General features: G+C 31.9%; 1 protein-coding gene across 16 annotated transcripts in view; it reads right to left on the bottom strand.

The window, feature by feature from the left end:
- Positions 1-22,408, bottom strand: part of LOC148616491 (uncharacterized) — a 140,087-nt gene that overhangs the window by 96,575 nt on the left and 21,104 nt on the right. For 14 of the 16 annotated variants that reach the window (XM_088583576.1, XM_088583578.1, XM_088583577.1 and 11 more), the window contains exons 3-4: positions 17,943-18,072; positions 15,674-15,856 (exon numbers count right to left, since the gene is read on the bottom strand). In XM_088583576.1, coding sequence (XP_088439702.1) covers positions 15,674-15,856; positions 17,943-18,072 — 313 coding nt within the window. Of the gene's footprint in view, positions 1-9,072; positions 9,227-15,673; positions 15,857-17,942; positions 18,073-22,408 lie in introns of those variants that run through there. The other 2 variants (XM_088583589.1, XM_088583590.1) reach the window with 1 other exon arrangement.

The following is a 22,408-nucleotide window of genomic DNA, read 5'->3' as shown; positions in this document are numbered from 1 at the left end:
CAAAACCAAAGTCCTATACCAAATATAAAACCATTTGGTCTAGTCGCAGCTGATAAATGTGTGCTAAGTCTTTCATTGGCAAACCAAGTACATGTAGTTGGAGAGGAGAAACAGTACAAGCCACCATGCCACACAAAATACCGAATGATGGCAAATCTCAAGCCATTTAGTACATTTTGTTATGACAGACAGACAGAAAGATGAGAATATACCAATAGTGCTATCATGAGATTAGAGGAAAATAGGGTTATATAGTTCCATAAGGTCCTATATAACAAGAATTGATATTGTGAGCAAGTTAAACAGACAAGGACCCTACAGGGATGAAAAAAGGTCAACTCAAGGCCATCCCTGGGTCTTCAATGAACAACAAGTACACCTTCACATCACAGGGCAGACTGTTTAACAAATTTGGCCAATATGAAATCGAGGAATATCAATGGTGTATCATTAACAGGATGCTATAATTGGTTGGATGTAGGGATGAAGTATTGGCAGGAGATTGATCTGTAGTGTTATTTTTTTCCCTCCTCAACAAATTAGAGTGCTTGAAACCAGATTGATTGACAAACAGATATACAGACACTTGGACTTAAAACATTCCAAACTCAGCAGAGCCAGGTACATCTTCAAAACTACCCACAAGATACTTATTACTGGACAGGTTGAACTTTTAGCTTCAGCAAGGCTATCAAGTATTGATTCTGAATATCTAGTGAAGAAATATATATTATCAAAAAAAATGACAAGGGAGATAACACTGTAATCATTGAAAATATTAAAGAGTGAAATCATGTTGGTATGGCAACACAGGAAAGTAATTTTACAACTCATTAAGAAACTAATTGACAAGATAAATCAAGAACAGTCTAATTCCTGCATTTTTTAGATGCATCTCCATATTAATGTGAAAAACACTTGTGAGGGTGTTTCGGCAATTACTGAAACAGAAAATTCATCTTATGATCCAGGTGTAAACCATGTCATGAAGTACTCCTCCATCTAAGTTTAATTCAGATATCATTATTACTATATGTGGGGGTATGAAGAATTTCATATGCTATAAATATACATGTACATATAAATCAATTCATTCAAAAAAAGATTTTCTGAACAATGTAGTATCATATGTACATGAATATGAATATGAATAATCATATTCTACTGTCAGAAGAGAGATTTTTAAATATGTTGCAAAAATTGAAGTAATACATCAAAATCTAAAAATTTCAAATTTCACGTTTTTGCATGGGAGTTGTTTTCCATCAATAAATAATAAACATCAGGGTAAAGGCCCCATATATAAAATGATGAATAATAAAAACAAAATCCTAGCTTTAAGATGACTGTATTCCAAGCATGAACTTTACAAGGAGTTAAGCTCAATATCCGCTTTTATTTCCTCACCTGGATTTCCAATCTAGGATGCATTACAGAAAATTATTGCCTTACATTCTAAGCTATTTCCATGATACTTCAACGATCTGGGGTGTGAAGTCTGATGAAAGAAACAGCATTTTTTTGTAAGGCTATACAGGTACTTTGATATATTTCCAGCCATAATTAGGGGAGATAACACAAATTAGTGATAACAGCTGATTGAGTAAGGTGATATTTGAAATGACAAATGGCATGTCATAACAGAGGCCTGCAAATCTTCATAATTCTAATCTACTGATTAAATCTGATAGCTACTGAAAAATAAGTTTAAGACACCAATCTGTCATTATCTATAGAAATGTCTAAAGAGCAAGAAAACAAACAGAGGCTCCAGAAATTTAAATTGTACTTAACAATTACAATTAACAATTACAAGGGTTTTTCACCATGCCAACTTGACAATAAGGACATAACTCACAGAAACAAAAAAGAGCAAAAAAAAAGTGACCTTTCAAGGACAATAAATGCTCAATTTATTACTCTATTTCTGTGTTAAGAACAAACAACATTGCCATACCATATTTCACCCAAATTTCATATTTACATGTACAACATGTGCATATATAAATATGAACACACAAAGCACCTAAAGTTTCAAATACTGTATATCGCCATGGTAAACAAACTTATGTTTTTCAACAATGCTCTTTGTTTTGTAGTAAATAAATTACCAAACACAGCGTACCTTCAACATAATACCTGAAACTAAACCAAGCCCATAACTTTTCTCATGTACATGTATAAACCTTTATATTCAATGAAATTCATGACACTATACTTATAGAATAACAAACCAGATAAAACTAAACTATTTATTTACAAAATTTACATTTTGCAGCTGAAAATACAATGTATATAATGTTTCTCTTGAAAGGGAGACTACTCAACTAACTATGAAACTTGGAAATGAGAGAAAATTTTTTTTAATAATTTTGAATCAACATAGCCAAACTAATATATTGAAGCATGTTAAAAATAACAAAGCAAGAATGGTAATAAAATAGGAAGGCATTAAAACATATGTAAGCATGGTATAAAAACAGGGAAAAAAATTAACCATATGTAAGCATTGTATCAAAAAGGAAACATTAAACCATACGTAAGCATGGTATCAAAACAGGAAAACATTTAACCATACGTAAGCATGGTATCAAAAATGAAAACATTAAACCATACGTAAGCATGGTATCAAAACAGGAAAACATTTAACCATACGTAAGCATGATATTAAAATGAAAACATTTAACCATACGTAAGCATGGTATCAAAAAGGAAAACATTAAACCATGCGTAAGCATGGTATCAAAATGGGAAAACATCTAACCATATGTAAGCATGGTACAAAATGAGAAAATAAACCATACATATGCATAATATCAAAAAAATGCTCAACCGATAGTAAGAAAATTTGTTCATGCGTTCAAAACAGAAGCAAAAAAATATTTAATATGGCAATTCAAGCAAGGGCAACAGTACTCCAATATATAGGTTTCGATCAAACAGGCATTTGGACCATACATGCAATGTCTAGATCTTATGTACATATCTAAATGTTCTGATTATATGTACATTCAAACCATAAGCATAGGGTCATAGGACAATGACCTTGACCTTACCAGTATCTAAATAATTTGCTTACAGGCACGAGACCGTAATTTATTTTCAAGTGCATTTCAATATACACATTTGAGCAGATTAAAAAAATTCCACCCGCGCAAACTGAATTAAACTTCTCTGGCTTAAAGATATGTACAAACAGGATTTTATATATAAATTGTAGAAAATTTTACCATCATTTTCTGAAATTAATACATCTAATTTGGAGATGGGGTAAACATGACAAATGAACTGAGTTAAAAGTCCTAAATTTTAACCTTCTTCCACTGAACCAAATCACAACTTTTAGTCAGAATTGATTAATGAAAAAAAATCCCATGTAAAATTTAACCTATTTTCTACCAATTAGAGGCAAAACTTCAGCAAATAAGTTTCCAGTAAAAATATGAATAAATGTGGAAGGTACCTACTACCAAAGTTGGAACTATATTCGTATACAACGAAAACCAAGGGGAATTAATTGTGTTCTTGTACCTACATTTGATAAGACCTGTAAAATGACTCAAACAGTTGTTGAAAGGGTTGATAGCAAAAATATTTTATGAACACAAACTGATCTGAAAAAAAAAAAGAATTAAATATGCTTGTATTTTTAAAACATTTTTTAAAAACGTATCTTAAAAATCTCACTTGATTCCCTACCAGTTATTTTCTACAGAAATTAGTATGTTTTAATACTAGTAATGGAAAATGGTTCATGTTTTGCACAATTTTAAGCAGAATTCCACCATAAGTTGAGACATACTTTTAAAACCAATGAGATATTTTTGTAAGTATGCATATAGTTTAGACCATACACTGTTATAAGTAAAAAACCCTGTATGATCTAGAGCGCAGGCAATAAGCAATATTTTTACTGATCATAATGTGACGCCTCATTCCAATATGCCCCAAACTAGTTCATCCTTTAAGCATGCAATTTTATGATTATTTTTATACAAAAATATTGCATACATTCATAAATCTTTTTACATTATATAGGTAAGATTGAGACAAAAAGTTCATGACCTATTAAAAGATCAAAGACCTCAATTCAAAGGGGAAGCAGATGCAAAGTAAACAAAAACGAAGTTCAATGGAAGAAAATCAAGATCTAGGATAGTTCCACACAGATGTTTTAACCAAAAACTAAAATCTACATAAACAAAACCCATTTGATGCTTAAAGAGTTCTCATTAACATCAAATTGTAGAACAATTACCATTCACCAGAGTAAACAGGGATCTGACTAAATGCCAACCCACAAGGAAGAAACAACAATCAACAACAACTCCCCTATCTGTCAAAGTCTTCAAGATATGTGCCAAAGGTATTATGAGACTATATATCTTACTCTGATGACTGCTACCAAATGGTGTCAATTAATAATAAAATACTACAATAATTATGAAAGGAAATGATTATGACTTTTCGAATTGTTATAACATTTACTGTTATTTTATCTGTAGATGGAAAGATGGAGGTTATGCTGTTTCTTATTTTACAAAATAGATTATAGGGTATGTAAGTCTTGCAAATGACTCTGTTGTTTTACTAGAATGAGTCCTAATTGATCTAAATTGATTCAAATGCACAGAAACTTTGTTATTTATAAAGCATTGAGTTCAGAACTAAAAGTAAAACATCTTTTTGTGTATAAATACTGACAAAAATGTCAAAAATATACTTCTAAATTATAAAAGTGTTAAAAAAAGCAATAAGTAGAAGATTTTACATTGTAATGCAGTGTTCTTAGATCCTTGAAGTAAACAATGAAATGCAGAACGTTCTTCAAATTTCAATATGATCAACATCAAAAATTCTGGTAAGGAATATGAAACTAGGACAAGACTTACAAACCTGGCCATAATACAACAATCATGTCTGAGGAAAAACATGAGAATGATTCTCTCTCAAACAATAAAGACCCAATCACTGAGAGAAATGAACATCCTATTAACCAATCTACCAACAGTCTAGTTGATTAAATGTACAGGCATATGTACACTTCTACATACTCCATATACTTGGAAATTATTTCCATAATTTTTTTTTAAATCATGATGGTCAAGGTTTTTTCTCGATGCAAGCCTTCGAAAGAATGTATAAATAAGGACAGATGGCAGTATTACAATACCCATATTTCAACCACATCGAAAAGGGGATATACAATGTATAGTTTCTAGATATCTGACAAATAAACGGTTGATTCATATACTGCTGACCAACATGCTGGTCTTGTGGTAGTATGCTCAACCACATACTCCTCATTTTCAACCAAAAGCACATACATTTATGTGTACAGGTCAGTCATGTGACTAGTCACTCGCGCCTAGTTTCTGACAATACCCTACCATAATATTAGTGTTTCCAGTGACTGAACAAACTAGATATAGACTAATCACATTGAAAGCCTTTCTAATCTACAGATGTAATTTTCATGGCAATCGAAAACAGTATTATAAATATTTACTTTTTTCTGCAGGCAAGATTCTATACATCCCTACATCTGGATACAAAAAGAAGACGAAATATACAATCCAGGTGTTAATAAATGCTTTGTTGAAACTTACATTATAGAGAAAGTAGAAAACCTCACTGAGAATAGATGCCAATTTTTTTGTCTGTTAAAACAAGATGTACTTCATCAAAAACTGTGGTGATAATATATAAGAAATTGAAACAAATTAGCGGTAGGTAGATGAATAAGGAAAATCATGTTAGGAAAAACAAGATTGCCCCACCTGACCATATAACCCCCCTCCCCCTCATTGGAGTTATTCAGTACAGAATAACTGAACAAGTAAATATTCAAATAAAAACAAAAAAGCTGTTTTTAAATGGCACCATGCCTAATGTATAATTTCAAGAGCAGTAACACCTTAATAACAACACATCAGCAAAATTTTATTTCATATTCTCAGTCATTTGGATTCCAAAGTTTAAAATTACAGGAGGGAAATCATTTCTGAAAATACATAGGCAGAGTTACTAAAAGAAGGAAAATTTGGCTCACCTACACAACATAAAAACCAAATCATTAAACAAAAATTTCTGAATTTGGCAGAACATTTAAAATTTAAAAGAGAAAGCTCTAACATTCACATATTTCCCGTGCCTGGCACCAAAACTTAGCCCTGTGCCTTTCCAAAATAAAATTCCTGACTCTGTGCCTGAATAGTTTGTCTGTCTGGCTTGATGAGAAAATAAGATACTGTTAACATGTACTACCAATAACATTAACATAAACCAAATCACATAGAAGATGTAATAAAAACATAAACCATTACATGTAGTATTACCATGTATCTTCAGCCATCAGCATGTGAGGAATTTAATTAGGTTTTCTGCAAAACGATTTATTTCTGATAAAATGCAGCCAAAAACAATACAAGCAGCAAGTTTATTACTTTACAATTCAGATAGATCTAAACAGTAAGTATGTGTTATTGTCCATACCTGGGGTTTTATCATTACTTTGATGTAGCATTAGCTGGTCATTCAAGCTCTGTAGAGTAAAACATGGCTTAAGGAGGGTAAGGGATACAACTCTTACCAACCATCGGAACGTTTGTATTTACCATTTTACAACCATCTCATGTAAGCATCAAAGTAACTTGGACTGATTTCATTCTGTTACAAGGGAAAGCTTGAAAGGCTTTGGTGAAATTGAATATGATACAAACATATCACTGATTTAAAGAGTTATGTCACTTACCCTAGGTCTACCTCCTTAACAGAACCATTAATAAACCTATCTACACAGAACTCTTAATACTTTTGACGGATTAAAAGAATTCAATGGCATATTCAAAGCTTGTGCATGTACAAGGAGCTTACTATGTGTTACAGTAGTCTTTAGGGTATCCCTTCAGAACCTTTCTTTTTTCTGCAATTTTAGTGCAAAATTTTTGAACCCCACTACAGCTTATTCTCATGCCCTTTCCCCACATCCCATTATATAATACCATATTTAATCTGCATCTCACTGGTGTGTGACATATTTGTTGGAGTTATACATAGTAACCTTGCTTGCCTATGACACCATAAATATTTCATGTCAAAGGACTCAGGTTATGTTTATATTACCTGTCTGTACCAATAAAACTATTTGTATTGCCTACCAAATAAGGCCACATAAAGTCAATTTATTCTCATAAGATCAAAGCTATGTTTATTGCCTACTACATTGGGTCATGAAATTGGTTAATATTGTCTCCACATTTCCAACTTTTTAGAGAAAAAAATCCCCTAAATTTCTTTTTCATAATTTTGAACATTCTGGACAAATTACTTCAATTTTAACAAAATTCTTGCAACCCTCCCCTCTTTAAGTATTCAATGAAAGCATTTGGGAATTAACTTAATTATTCTGCTATAAAGTATGAATTTCTATTCATCAAGTGTGTAGGAAGTTGAGAAGTCAATCAATGGTTGCATATACAACATCTATTTTAACAATGTAAACTTAACCGTAAAAAATCTACAAAATATCTAGACATGGCCTTATAATGCCTTTATGATGTATGAAACACTTAAAATGGTTTAGATTTTTGCCCTGAATTATTGGAGACAGGTGCATGTACTGGTAATAACATTCCAAATCCTGATTTAATGATGAGAAGAAAGCAAGTATATGTCAATTTTGGCTAACGCCTTCCATGCTATAACATAAACAATTTCTTGTCAAGTTTAATGCAACCTAAACTATACTGTCCCACTTTTCATGTTAACTGTAAATTCTTTTTAACACAACTGAATATCAAACTATCTTGTAGAAAATCATAAAAAACTGACTGCCCTTAAAATATGTCATTATTAATATAATCCATTCAGGTAATGTGAAGTCAAGTAAAACCTGTCTAAACTAACCAAGAAAAACCTTAAAACCTGTATAAACTGTTTTCAACTTCTTCCACACAGTGCTTATGAGCCTGAATAAACTAACTCCTGATTAAGGAGGTAGATCTGAGGTAAGGGACCCAACTCTTACAAATCATTGGAATGTTTGTATTCAACATTTTACATCAATCTCAAGTAAGTATCAAAGTAACTTGGATTAATTTCATTCTGTTTCAAACAAAAGCTTGATAGACTTTTGTAAAATTGAGTATGATACAAACATATCACTGATTTCAAGAGTTATATCCCTTACACTAGGTCTACATCCTTAAACCAAACAAAAGTGTTTGGTTTATAAAAGTGTCAGTGTAGTTAGGCAGGTATTGATTCAACCCTTCCAAATACTGCTACCGGTATTTCATGATGGCATTTTATAGGCATCAATGATTAATGAAGCCCAAAACCTAATACTGATAAGCCAGCTACACTATGGAACCCAGTGATTGGGATTAGAGGCAGCCATGCCCCATTTGTCACATTCAAGTTGAAAATGTACCATTTATATCAGAATTTTTTACAGTGCTGTCAAGAAGGATAGCTACGATATTAATTAAGGATTCTATGAAGCATTTACAAGGAATGAAATTAGAACTTAGACAGGAAAAGCATGTTTTACAACTTTATCCATTTCAGAAACGGACGTGCACAGACAGTGGAAAGGGGCAGATTAAGGCAAGGCAAGGAAGGCTTACACCCTTCCTTCAATGTTGAAACAGTATTAACAGGAAAGCAATGCATAACATTACTACTTTAAATTATAAAAAACATGATAAACACATATGTTTTCAGAAATAAAGGGAAAAAATACATCAATAATTGGTCTCGAATACTGGTTTTTCTTGCCTCTGTCAGTTCAGTAAACCCCTCTCAATTCAAATCCTGGATCTACCTCTAATGGATCCATTGAAGAAATCATCATTTTAGTAAAGACATAACCAGGGCATTCTAATGCTTGGTATATGGAGTTAAACAACTTAGTAGCAGACATTACTCCCTACAGCTATAATATAAACAAAACTTTAAAATGATTGATGAAGTTCTGCCAAACATATGAACATCCACCTACATAAAATGTAATCGATTCCATAATTAAAAAGTTAAAATATCAAAATAAACAAATGAGATGGTCCTTACCACAGTTTGGCCCTTGGTGACAATATTCTGCCTGAGCCGTCACTTGGAATTGAGTATCCATGACAGTAGCCAAAAATATATCCACGAAAGCAAAGAAATATCACATTGTTTTAACTAAGTACTATCTGCACAGCTCATCATAACTAAGGGGGGTTAGTCAAAAGATGAATCTTCAAACGAGGTAACTTGAGGGGAAAATTATCTCTCATAATCAATAGTTCACATGACTCAACTAATTAGTGCTAAAATATAATAAACAAAAAACAGATTTAGATTTGTGTAACATCCAGTAAAATTATCTCTCTAACAGTATGTTCAACAACAGAAAATATTTCTTTCATAGTTTCATCATATAGCAAATCCACATGTATGTATACCAACTAAAAATATATCTTTCATTTCACAAACAGTGAATGAAAGAGTAGATTGTTTTTGATGGGAGCCTAGGGATGAAATATTTGTTGCTGTGTTTTTATGATAGCCTTTAGAAAATCTTTATTTTGTTTGATATAAAGCTTTGGGTCACCATGTCAAAAAAATTTCATATGAAATATTCAAAGGTTTCTCCTTAATTCTTGTCATAATGTTCTAATGATGGTGCACTTTGTGCAAAAACCATTTACTTTATTTTTTTTAAATTGACAGAATACCTAATGATGTATAAAAAGATACTATAACATTAATCTTCTTTGATGATAACTTTGTGAAACCAACAAAGAAAAAAAGGGGGGAACAAAACAGGATTTTTACATAACTTTCATTTACCAGTGTATACTTAACAGTACTTCAAAAAGAAAAGTTAATTAGGCCAAGAAAAAATTAGAACATCTGAAAATAATAATGGAATTACACAGGTAAAAAAAAATACTTTGTTTAATAAACTTGACTGGTTTCTGTTGGGGGGAAGATTTTGGCTTAAAAACAGTAAGCTGGTTGAAGGGTAGTAGCCAAAGTGGCCTAAACTCCCTTTTATGCTTGAAAAATTTTGTAGATTTCGGGATAATTATATAACAGAAACTGGAAATTACTGTAATTTTTGTGGTTGCTAAATTTCTTGGATTCTGTTGAGTGAACATATCAGTGGGTATCATCTTCGTGGTTTTAATATATAATTAACCTTTTATAGTGTTAAAAATCAATTTTGGGCTCTTGTACTAATTTTCACGCTTATATGTACAACGTGAAAATACTAAAAACTAGTACACTACCAAAATTAATATGTTTACAGTACTTGAGCATGCCCTCTCAGGCATGTCAGGCCCCCTCCTACATTTTCGGAAATTTCTGGATCTGCCACTGAAAGCACATAGTTGCAAATGTCAGAGAAAAAATTTTGGTGAAAATCTAAAAAGTCTACAGTAAAAATGAGGGAAAATCAATACAAAAAACATTTCCAAGATCATCAGCAAAAATAAACAATTTATGTCTCAAGAGCTTTTAACAAGAAATTTTCTTATACCTGTCAACATATCTTGATGAATGAAATGAGATCTTTAAGTCCCTTACATTTACATTCATAGATATGGAGTTTACCTTATTAGTGATGTATTTGTTAAGCTTTATTAGCATGAAATAATAACCCAATGTCTCAGTCATGTTAAAGAAAAAAGAAAAATGAAAGAGCAAAAATTTGGGTCAACTGTTAATGGAAAAAGGAGACATTAGAATTTCTAATATTGGTAATCAGTACTTTTTTCCTTTGATCTTGTTGACAGATATTTCTCTCATTCATAACCAGATATTTGAAAATATCTGTCAAAACATTAGGAGTGATTGTGACATCATCCGATCTTTTTTTGAGTTTTGAATGAACATCACGCACCAACTGTGTGTAGTTGCACTATAAGATTTTTTTTGCACAGTAAAAATAGTCCAAAAAACTTAATTTTCATTAATAACATTATTTAAAATGCATTAATTTGGTTACCATTAAAAAGAATTACAGTTATTTACAATTATCATGTGGAATACCTTGACTAGTATCGAAATCAAACTATTGTTCTATCTTGATTTGTACTGCAAAGTACCAGGTATTTAAAAAAAAAATCAGGAGACAGCCAAAAGCCACAGAAGTAAATTTTCAGACGATAAATGTTTGGAAAAAAGATTTTTTACAAAACCAAGAAAATTGATACCAAGAAACTAAAAGTATTTTTACAATTTGTTATATCTCTATTTTTTACAGTAACTAAGCTTGCTCTGGAGCTAAACGAAGTGAAAATGGCAAAATAAATCACTAGTAATTCAATAGGTCAGAGACTATCACTGAATTATGGATTACAACCTTAAACAACCCTCAATTACACAGATATCTTGAGTAATGGATAGGAATCAATTCAATAACTAAAACAATGGGTAACTGTTTCAGTCTGATACCAACTAAAAATAACATGAAGTTAAATGTAAATAATCAGTGACTCAAAATCACAAAACAATCATCAAATCATTTCAAAGTGACTCATGGTATGGCTTGGTATCTTATCACAAATGTTATACTAAATATTCTGATTAATTTGGCACCCTTCTTCGAATTTCTCTCACACTTTTGATCTTTATTTCAAAAGAAAATGGCTGTCTTCGGAACAAGCCAACAAACTTCTTCTACACCTTTTCATTCAGTGGAGTGTCCAGAAATTCTGAAAATGGAGCATGTATCTGGTCTATGGGAGGAGGCACTGTATGATAAAAAAAACCTTTGAAGCATTTTCTGGAAATGAGACTCCACTAAGCATGGGCATATAATACTAAAAAGTCCGAAAAAGTTTCAAAATATAAGTGCCAAGCTTCTTTATCTGATATCAATGTAATTAATCCACTCTATCAAATATTCAGCCAAAAATTTCACTAATTGTCTGATCAATCACAGAAAAAAGAGAAATGATAAGGATTTCAATGCTAGTAAAAACCTAAAAAATAAAAAAATAAACTCTTTTAGTGCAACATTGCCAGAGTTTTAATGTATAAACAAATTGTATATTTTTTATCAGTGTAACAAAATCAACTAATTATATCAAAGCCTTACATCTATAAAGGACAAGGGGTAATAAACTCCTCAATCGCACCACTAGGTGAATAAATTTATAAGTTTGCTATCATTGCTAAGATATTTATAGGATAATTAATTGGAAAGAGTGAATAAAACAAATTATGATTACTAGAGGGCATAATTTGTCCCCAGCACAAGTTAAATCTCCAAGCATTACTGACAAAAAATAATTATATTTAGGTTATTTACTCTCTCCAATGAAAATTGTCTCAGAAATACATGTACTGGTACCTAATCAGCAGATTAATATTTCAAATCATCAGTTAGCATTATAAAAGAAAAATTAGTGAATTTTTGCAGGCAGAAGTCCTAGAGTGAAATATATTTAAGTACGGTCGATCACGGAGGAATTTTCCAGCTTTATTTCAATACGGTTGAATTATGAGTGATTAGTCTAACGAGCTTTATTTGAATACAGTTGAATTATGAGTGATTAGTCTAACGAGGTATAAAAGCAGTGCGCATGATTTTAAATGTATCAAGTAGGCTGGTGACCAAGTTCTGTGTAGGTATACGTTGTAACAAGAAGCCATTACTGAAGTTAAGGTTGTATAATGTCCGACTCAGAGAAGTTGAAACTCTACATTAGAGATGAGCTTGAGGTTACTCAAGATAATACAGTAAACGCTTCTGTTTTTGCAAACCTTGAATCGGTGACCAATGCGGACTTGTTATCTATAATGAAAACATATATGAACTCTAAATTTGCCTGTATAGAAAGTAACTTCCAAGAAACTACTAGCTCACTTGCTAAGAAAGTCAATAAAGTTGAAAATAACTTTAACTTTAAGGGACACCAAATTCAATTTGAATTTAACTCTGATCTGCTGGATAATATTGAGTGGGCCTTACGTTATATTGACAAAAAGCGCTTGTCGAAAGCAGAGTCAATTCTTGAAGAATCCCTCTCGTTGATAAAAAAGAGAAACAAGTTGATCCGTATTGTGGACAAAAGTGAAGGTGGCTGGAAGACGGTCCAAGAATATCATTCGGATGACAACGCCAGTGATTCCGAGGACGACAAGTTCCTACGAATGCTGTTAATGTTCCTGCTAATAACCAGCCCCTTCCCGGGAGTGGGCAACACTTTGTTGCCCAGAGATTCAGGGCAAAACCTACCGACCAGTGTCATGCCTGTGGTTTTTATCGTAAATTGGTCACTGTGCCTGATGGAACCTACATAGTATTAGTGTATTTATTAGTATTTAAGGCATATATGGATCAGTTGCGGTGTAATTTGGAAAATTACTAGCATGGAGTACTTAAATATTTTATTAACGTTTAAACGAAGTTTATTAGATAATAAAAATAGAAATTATTTTTACATGTGGAATACTGCAATTTTTCAATGCTATCGTCTTTATATCTGTCTGTAAAATTTCTACATACTAGTACTGTACAAAAAAGTTGCTTCATTATCTATTTTGTTCAAAAAATTTTCCTGTTTTAGACCTACGACAACTACTTCTCTTCCATGCATACCCCATTCAATATATTTGTAACAATGGCATACAATATGTAAAAAAAAAAGCATTGTGTTGGAATTATGAACTTGAAAAAAATCTTTTTTTCAAACATAGTGACTTTCCTGTTGAAAAATTTTTACCTATAAATGTAAAGTTAACTATCTGAAAAGGGCAAAAATGAAGTCTAAACATCCCAAATCCTTTCCAATTAAATTTAATTTTTTCCAATCGATGGTTTAATGCTTATAAGAACAACATGAGAGAAGAGTTTGTCAAGACAAGATACATCAATGATAACATTTATGAAGAAAGTCTACAGATTACGTCATTCGGTTGCATAACGTACGTAGCTCTATCGTAGATTTATCATAAGTACAGCTGTTTAATCGGTACATTCCACACTAATGATAAAGATGATATATACCTGGCAGGTACACAATGCACAGTTTTTACAATGTTTACATTGGAAAATGATAGTTTGTGAAAAGATATATTACATCATAAAGTATAAAAAAAGATATTTAGAATTCATTCGATAAAATATATTTTGGCAAACAAAAATAAATGTCTGGAGATAAGGCATGGTTGAAATGGATTACTGTGCATGTCAATTTCTATTTATTGTGTCATTTTCATATCGTTTTTAATCCATTAAAGTAAAAGGCATGTTTGATTTCCCTTTGACACATTAACAAACAAAAGACTACAAGATAAGAAGAGAAGTACTTGTTCACCTATCTTTTGTAAATGACTTCACCTTTGATTTTAGAAATACCATGATAAGGTTTTTTTCTCAGATCCTATACAAATAAATGATATAATACAACAGGAATGCAGAATTTGTGAAGGACTGTTTTCCAATACAAAAACAATAAACAGTTCTCATCAATTCATTTAACATGTTCTGTGAAAAGGGGAATAAGTCAACTTTGGATCAAGTCTTTGAAATTTTATAGTCTAGTATTGTTTTTTTTTTCTCTAGAAGAAATAAAATTCTCGGTTGTTTCTAATCATTTAAAATTTCCTCCAAAACATACAAATTGTGGTGTTGTACTTGTATACTGTTCTGTATCACACGTTTCTTATACATACGTTCGTCCAAATTATACTTAATGATTTTGTATACTGTGGCAGAATTTAACAGAAGGTGTACCTTACATCTTCTCTAAAATTAATTTGACTCGTTTGAAAATTTTTGAAATTTTATTCAGTGTTTTACCTTGATGAAAGAAGCAAAATATATGAATTTCAAGAAATTTTAATCACATGTTTCATGGAAATAAATTCAATGAATATATAACAGCATCAACAACAAAAGTTTTGATCACTAAGATGCTTTAAGTTTGACATCAGAATGTCACAAAATAAAACGTTTTGCTGATTTAATGGAGTTCTTTCCTTTAGGTGTTGTGTACCACCTTAAGTTTTTGCCAGTTGCCAGGGTAATAAAAGTAGACCAATAAAAAAACATAACAATCATCCCTGAAATATTCAATGCCAATGATTCAGTTTATTAAAAAACACATATTTTCCTGTACAAGTAATTCTATTGATAGTTCCGAATTCAATTGAAATTTTTTATGAATTTGAAAAATCAATATTCCAATTCACCTTCAAAATTCATTAGGATGTAAAATTTCATTGGATGAAAATTCAAGGTATCACTTCCACAATTGACTGCTGTAATTATTTTACACATTTTGAGATATAATTTTTGAGAAATTTAACTGCAATTATCAGATATATTTGACAGATGCATAAGAATAGAGCTAACTGTATTGTATACAAAGATTTGTCATGCTCAATCATGATTTGCACCAAGTGACCTCAAATCTTTAACTGATGTTTCAAAAACACTCATATCCTCAACATGAAGTAAAGTGTGAAATTCCACTAATGGTTCTTTCCTAGATTGTGTCACATCATTCCACCATTAACAGATATTTTCAAGTATCACTTCGTCTTCGTGCAAATGAATAATACCTAAAAGAAATATCATAGGAAAAACGACCAAATAGCCCATAATATCAGAAGTTGACTAGGGCATGTATGAATTCATGTATTTATAGTGAATATTGTATGTACCAACCCTGTGTTAGCCTAGTAGGCTCAGTAACCAATCTCTGGTCAATAAAGCACATCTTAGCCACTGGATAGAACGTGACAATTCCATGGATGTTGTCTATGTAACAGTGTTCATCCTCAACACCTGTACCCTGAATAATGACATCTGGTAATATCTCAGCATCTACTGTCCCTATGTCTGTTCTCCCTGAGGAAAAAAAACAGCACATAATATGATGCATCAAACAATATGGCACTAATAAAGAGATATTGAGCAACAAGTACAAAATGAACTGGTTATATGGTTGGTGTTGGAGGCTGTATGTTTCTCTATATGTTCTACTGTCTCTTTCTATAAAAAAGACATGAACTGAATACATGGTTGGTGTTGGAGGCTGTATGTTTCTCTAAATGTTCTACTGTATCTTTCTGTAAAAAAGAAACAAGTGGTAACATCTAACCAAATGAGTCTTAGTACTCATATAAGTCAATAATAGCTGTATATCTTTTAGAAAAGATATATTGTGACCAAAGATGATGGCAACAAAGTCATTTATTCAAAGCAATGTCTCATGTCAAACCACAATTCAACTTCCCATAAAACTGAGATGTTTATGTTTTATAAGAAGTTCTACCAAAATTCAAAATTTCAACAAACCAAGAAAATTGATACACAGCAATCAAATTACATATACAGTATACAGTGAAAATACTATTTATTGTGAGGTACCAATTTTTGTGGTTTTTATGGGTAGACTAAACCACAAAATAATGTTCCCAATGAAATGGAGATTTCTACTGATGTGTAAACTAAAAACCTCAAACCTTAAATTCAATAATCCATGAACTTGTGTTCCTTTCCTAATCCATAAAAATTGGTATCCACCAATTCAAGTACTTTCATAGTATTTCCATTACTTGACAGAAAGATTAATAGCAGAGGTTACAGATAGTGCCTTAGCAACAGGCAGGAGACTAAGGCTTAAAAAAATTTTGAAATTCATTATTATTGTGTTTGCTTTCATAGCAAAATTTTGACACTTATAGGTTGAATAGTAGTATTGCTGCTCAGATTAAAACGATTTCATTCTAAGTGTTTGAAATAAGTATGGTGGCAATATATAAGAATGGACTATCAACTACTGCCTTCACTGTGAAGAAATGGTTTGTTTACATACACTGCGCAACTTTTCTCATCCATGTTATAAAAGAATGTCTTTCATATAAAGCCATACACCAAATTTGAAATCAATCAGTCCAGTAGAAGACAGACTTACAGACATGATTCCGATATACCACCCGCTCATAGAGTAGGGGTATAAAATGTTATTAGTTATGCCATATTTTCAACATTTACAAGTACTGACTCTCAAAGTTTGATTAGTTTTTATACAGCCTTATAACTATCATTCCTCTAATTTTACTGTTTAAAACATTCTTCTGTAAATAGACGCAGATACTCTCTCAAGGTATAAATATAGTAAATATTCATGACCTTCACAAGACCTACCCCTTTTGGGGAAAACAATCTATCATGAAGAGCAGGCCAGTGGCCATGGGATTAAATAATATTTTTCCAATTTAATATAATTTGAAAGATCTTTCATTTTTGCACTTCAGAATATGCCAGTTCTTCATTTTGCTGTTCTAATTTTTTTTCACAGCACTTTAAACAGTGGTGGGACTAGGATCAAAATTTAGCACATTTTCACATTGTATGCAAAAAAGACATGGAAATGACCAAAAAATGCCGCATTACCCTATGTTTTGAAAGTTGCAAAAGATAACTTGGCTTACGAACCTAAAAAAGTGATACATAAAAGTGCTTGATTTCTAAAGGTTTATTCACAAAGGACATCACTTAAAATATGGGTTTGCATTGGAAGCAATGGGAGTTTTTTTTACTAAATTTATCCTCACGCCTTTTTATAGATTTTTTATCCTGAAGGTCTGCAGTTGCCAAAAATATAATCCATACATCTGCTGATGCTATCTTCTATTAATTTAATACTTTATTAATTTTTCTGGCAATAAATCAGGCCAAATCGTAATTATGGAAGGTCAACCTTAGAACAGGTTCTATGAAGAAGTAGTAAAGTGATCATAACAACAATATAAAAAAAGCTCAAAATGAGAAAAAATCCAATTGGTAAGTTTTGAAAAGAAAATTATATGAAAAATTACATGTATTCAAAAAAACTTTCAAAATGTTTGGTGCAAGGTGGGTGGGATGAGATTTATCCTTGAGTACTCGGTAACTATTAGTATCTATACTATATGACCGATGATTTTACCATTTTGTAGAGGTATAATAGTGACTGCTGTTGACAACCGACCACTACCCAGACTGACGAGGTGAGGTTTATCAGCATGTACCTTCACTGTACTGTCAGGATCACTCAGTCTGACATCTTCCTGCATGCACTGAAATATAAAACACACAATTGTTATGTAGTCAAGTCTGACAGTGTAGACTGATTCCTGGAGAGGGGACCTCGTTGGTAGCAAAGATTCATGGTTGATGGAAGTCTCTGATGTCTTTCTGCATACACTGAAATATACAACTAACACTATTATGTATCCTTTTATGATCTTTTGAGCCTTAACTCTCACTAGAGATAAATAGATTTGACTGTACAGGCCTCATTGGTTACAAGGATTTTAGGGAAACGGAAGCCCCAGATATCCTCCAGCATATACTGAAATTTACAACTTATAATTGTCATGTAACCCTATCTGACTGTACAGGCCTCATTAGTCGCAAGGATTCTTAAGAAAAGGAAGCCCATGACATCAACCAGCATACACTGAAATTCACAAATTACAATTAACATGTAGCCCTATCTGACTGTGGAAGCCTAATTGGTCACAGGGTATTGTGGGGAAAGAAGCCCCTGGTGTCCTCCTATATACACTGAAATTTTCTGTTACAAGATAGAATTATTATGTAGCAGTACAAAACAGGTCCATGATTAATGAGGCAGGAAAGTTTTAAGTTCCACATTGGAAGAACCTCTCAAACCTTTGAGCCATGACAGGTCCCTGGAAACTTCAATATTTGCTTGGCTAAAGTCTACTGTGTCAGAATTTGTCATTTAAAACTTCATATATAACAATAGTTTATTAAACTGGTGTTAACATGTTATATACATGTATGACTTTAAAAGGAAGTGTGTGTCAAAAAGTAAAATTATAGATATTCAAGTTGTCTGTGTTTTCCTTTATTGTAACATCACATTGAAAACAAAGAAATACAGAAACCTATGGTATATAATTTTATACAATCTAGATTGACATTTAGGTCCAATTTTTTTTATGCAATTCATTACATATATCACATGTACTGTCTTGTTAGAAGTTCATCACTAAGTTCTGTGTCCCTTGATTTTGAAGATTGTGGATCAAAATGAAACTTTTTTGTTCTAATTTCATTGTAGCATTTAGCCTGACTTTAGCCTGAATACTGAATGTGTTGATCTAAAAACTACAAAGAACATCAATAGGTCTATTTCCGTTATAACTTTCTAATTGAATCATAACATCAAAGCAAATTAACTGATGAACAGTGCAGACAAAACATGACAGTGAAAGTACAAATCCTACACAACAAAAATAAGCTAACTCTGGCTATTGGTTGCTATCTAAATTAATTATTATTATCTTTAAGAAGATGCAACATCAGACCTCTTTGCCCATCATAAATCTTTTGTCTATTTTAAATAAGACAGTTACATCAATCAGTTATAACAAGACAGAATGATGGACCTTATCTCTCTGTTAAGGAGGCATTATGTACAACTAGAGATAACCCTGAATACAGAGGATGTCTGTGTGCAAAAATCTTACCACTGCACTTTTACTAGACATACTCTGTCATCAAGCTCAGGAAACCATTTTCCTCATTAGAGGCACCTTCCCCACTAATGCTCAAAAAGTTTGGTAGATTATATAGAAAAAAAACAGGGCATCTAATGGGACATTAAATGATACCCCTCCATGTTGCAATAAAAAAACTTCGGGGTAGAAAAATGTTAAAAATAGCTATAACTTTTTAGTAAATAATTCGATCAAACCAAAATTCTATCTTCATCTGTATTTTATGATACTTAATAACTATACAAAATTTAAAAAAGATCCCTCTATATCTTCTAGAGAAATCATCTGGTAACTGTCGGACAGAGGGACAGACATGGTATTTTTCACTAATACCTCACCACTTTGTGTGGCAGGGTATAAAAATATATGGAAATAACTGGAGCCAGTCCCCCTCTTTTCAGAATTTCTGGATCCTGCACTGATCCTCCATTTCACTTGAACTTTGAATATATACCCAGTAAACCTTATATCTGAGTATATTCCTTTTTTAGGCATCAAACAGAAATTACCTTATTTCATGCACTTCTACATATAATGCACAAATTTCATTTAAGGCTTCACCAAAATCCATTCAGCGGTATAGGAGGAGTTGACCTTTTTAGATACTAAAATGTAAAAAAAAACCTTGATTATCTCCCTTTGCAGGCATGTATCATTAATGATTTTCCTAAGGAGATGATTTAACAGGAGATGTTAAAATTTAGATTTGAATTATTTTCCTTTGCAGGATCCAACAAAAATTAAATTCCTACCTGCCCATCTACAAATGATTCATAACCTATCTCTTAACTTTCATCAGGATCCATTGAGTGATTTAGCAGGATTAAGCAGAATGCAATATTAAATATTGTAATTTTCTAGTTATTTCTTGAAAGCTTACCTTCTTACGAGTAAAATGATACCAAATTTATCATAAATGGACAATTGATAACAATTTTAGAGGCATTCTTATATTAGGCTATCTCCTCTTCATTAGTGGAGAACTTTGCTTATACCTAAGTGCAGATATGAATTTCACTTGTTTTGCTATAATCATCTTTTAAATGAAAATTGCCACTTAAAACATACAAAATGATAACCCATATGTACTTATAAACCCTAAATTTAGGGTTTTGTAAGCTTTTAACAGAGGTTTTACGCTAAAATAGTGCATTTGAAGCTCATCGCATGAAAAAGGAGAAATCTGAATGAGTTGAAAACTAAATACTAAAAAGCCTACTCTAGGTCTTAGGTTATTAAACCTTTGCTTATTGTGCACTTAAAAGTTGCCCGGTCAACTATTTTACATGTAACCAGCACAAATATTTAGCCTTTAAAAATATATTCCATTCTTTATGGTGGCAAGAGTCATATTCACACATGAATCAGTTCAATGACTGTTCTGTTAACTTTGCAAAAAATCAGCATAATTGGTTGCTAGGGACTTCTTAGCTAACAACAATATAGGTCCATACCATAAGTTACATTTTTTTAACCCTTGTATCAAAGCATAGCATAAAAACACTAGTTTCTAAGATGCAAAGCAATTTTTTAAATGTGTAGGGGTATTGGCAGCTCCCTTTAAGCCAGCACTCCACAGTATTGCAGAACTGCCTAATTTTGGTCTAGTAATCTGATGCTTTGTAACATTTATCACTTTAAAAAATTGTCACGCATCTGTAAATCACGTTTGTCATAAAGTTTGGTCAATAGTTTTCCTTTACCATTGATTTCTAAGTGTAGGTCAAGATATGAGGCTGACTTCACAGTGTCCATAGTATCCTTTATCTCAAGTTCTTTTGGGTAGATGCGATGTATCGAATACCCAAAATTAGGATTGTTTAAAGATAATACGTCATCTTTCTTTCTGATCAGATCAGCTATGAAGTCAGCCTCATAAGAGTGAAGGAATAGGTCAGCAAGTAAAGGAGCACAATTTGTTCCCATTGGAATGCCGAATAAAATCAGGTTTAAAAATATCAGATTATCCACAAAATATCTTAAATTTTTATTTCATCCCCTGAAACTTTTTCCTTCGAAAACCCCTTCCTCATATGGGCATCGCGGGTTAGATTTTGAGCTATTTCACTCTGTAATCCACTTATTAAATTTAACATGGTAAAAAATTGACTTATTTTCACTTTCACAATGAAGTCAAACTGTCATTGAAAAAAAGCCCCTTCAACATTGAAAATATATAAAACATTGCAAAATACTTTTAAAAGTCCCCTTTTTCAGAAAATGTTTTATCAACAATAAATTCTTCATTTTTAATCACTATAACAACCACCGGTTTCCATTTATGTCATTTTTTATCCCTGGCCAAAAGTGTGAAACTAAACTAAACTGTGGAGTGCTGGCGGAGTTGTACTTATGAGAGTCATGGACAAATAGATGTACAGACAGACAGACAGGGTGATTGATCATACACACTCCCTGAACTTTGTGGGGAGAGGGTGTAATCATAAAACATAACTGGGTTGGAGTATAAAAAATTTAATGGTTTCACAACCTCTCCATGTAAAATATATAACAGCAGAAAATTTGTTACTTACTGTAAATGAGAAAATCATCGCTAGTTTGTTAATTTTCACCAAAATGCCATTTCAATTTTTACCATATCAAGATAAATTCTCTGTACACTCATATAAAAATCCAAAATTGATTATTTCAAAATTTGCAGTAACTCAAGCTAAGTGATATAAGCCTTAAAATGTGAAGAAGAACAAAAATTAAATCTGAAAAATGAAGATGTAATTTCAAGTACACCCACTTTTATACCTGGGAATTAATCCAATTTTACATTCAATGATATGATTATTATGACATAAAATCTAGCATGCACTCTTACATTGAAATTCTTTAGAAGTTAAAACATTTTTTTTTAAAAGACATTTGAATCAGT

Source organism: Perna viridis, chromosome 5 (genome assembly GCF_037379345.1).
Source record: "Perna viridis isolate PV_CMFRI_1.1 ecotype Kerala chromosome 5, ASM3737934v1, whole genome shotgun sequence".
NCBI lineage: Eukaryota > Metazoa > Mollusca > Bivalvia > Mytilida > Mytilidae > Perna > Perna viridis.
This window is presented reverse-complemented; position numbering and strand designations above follow the sequence as displayed.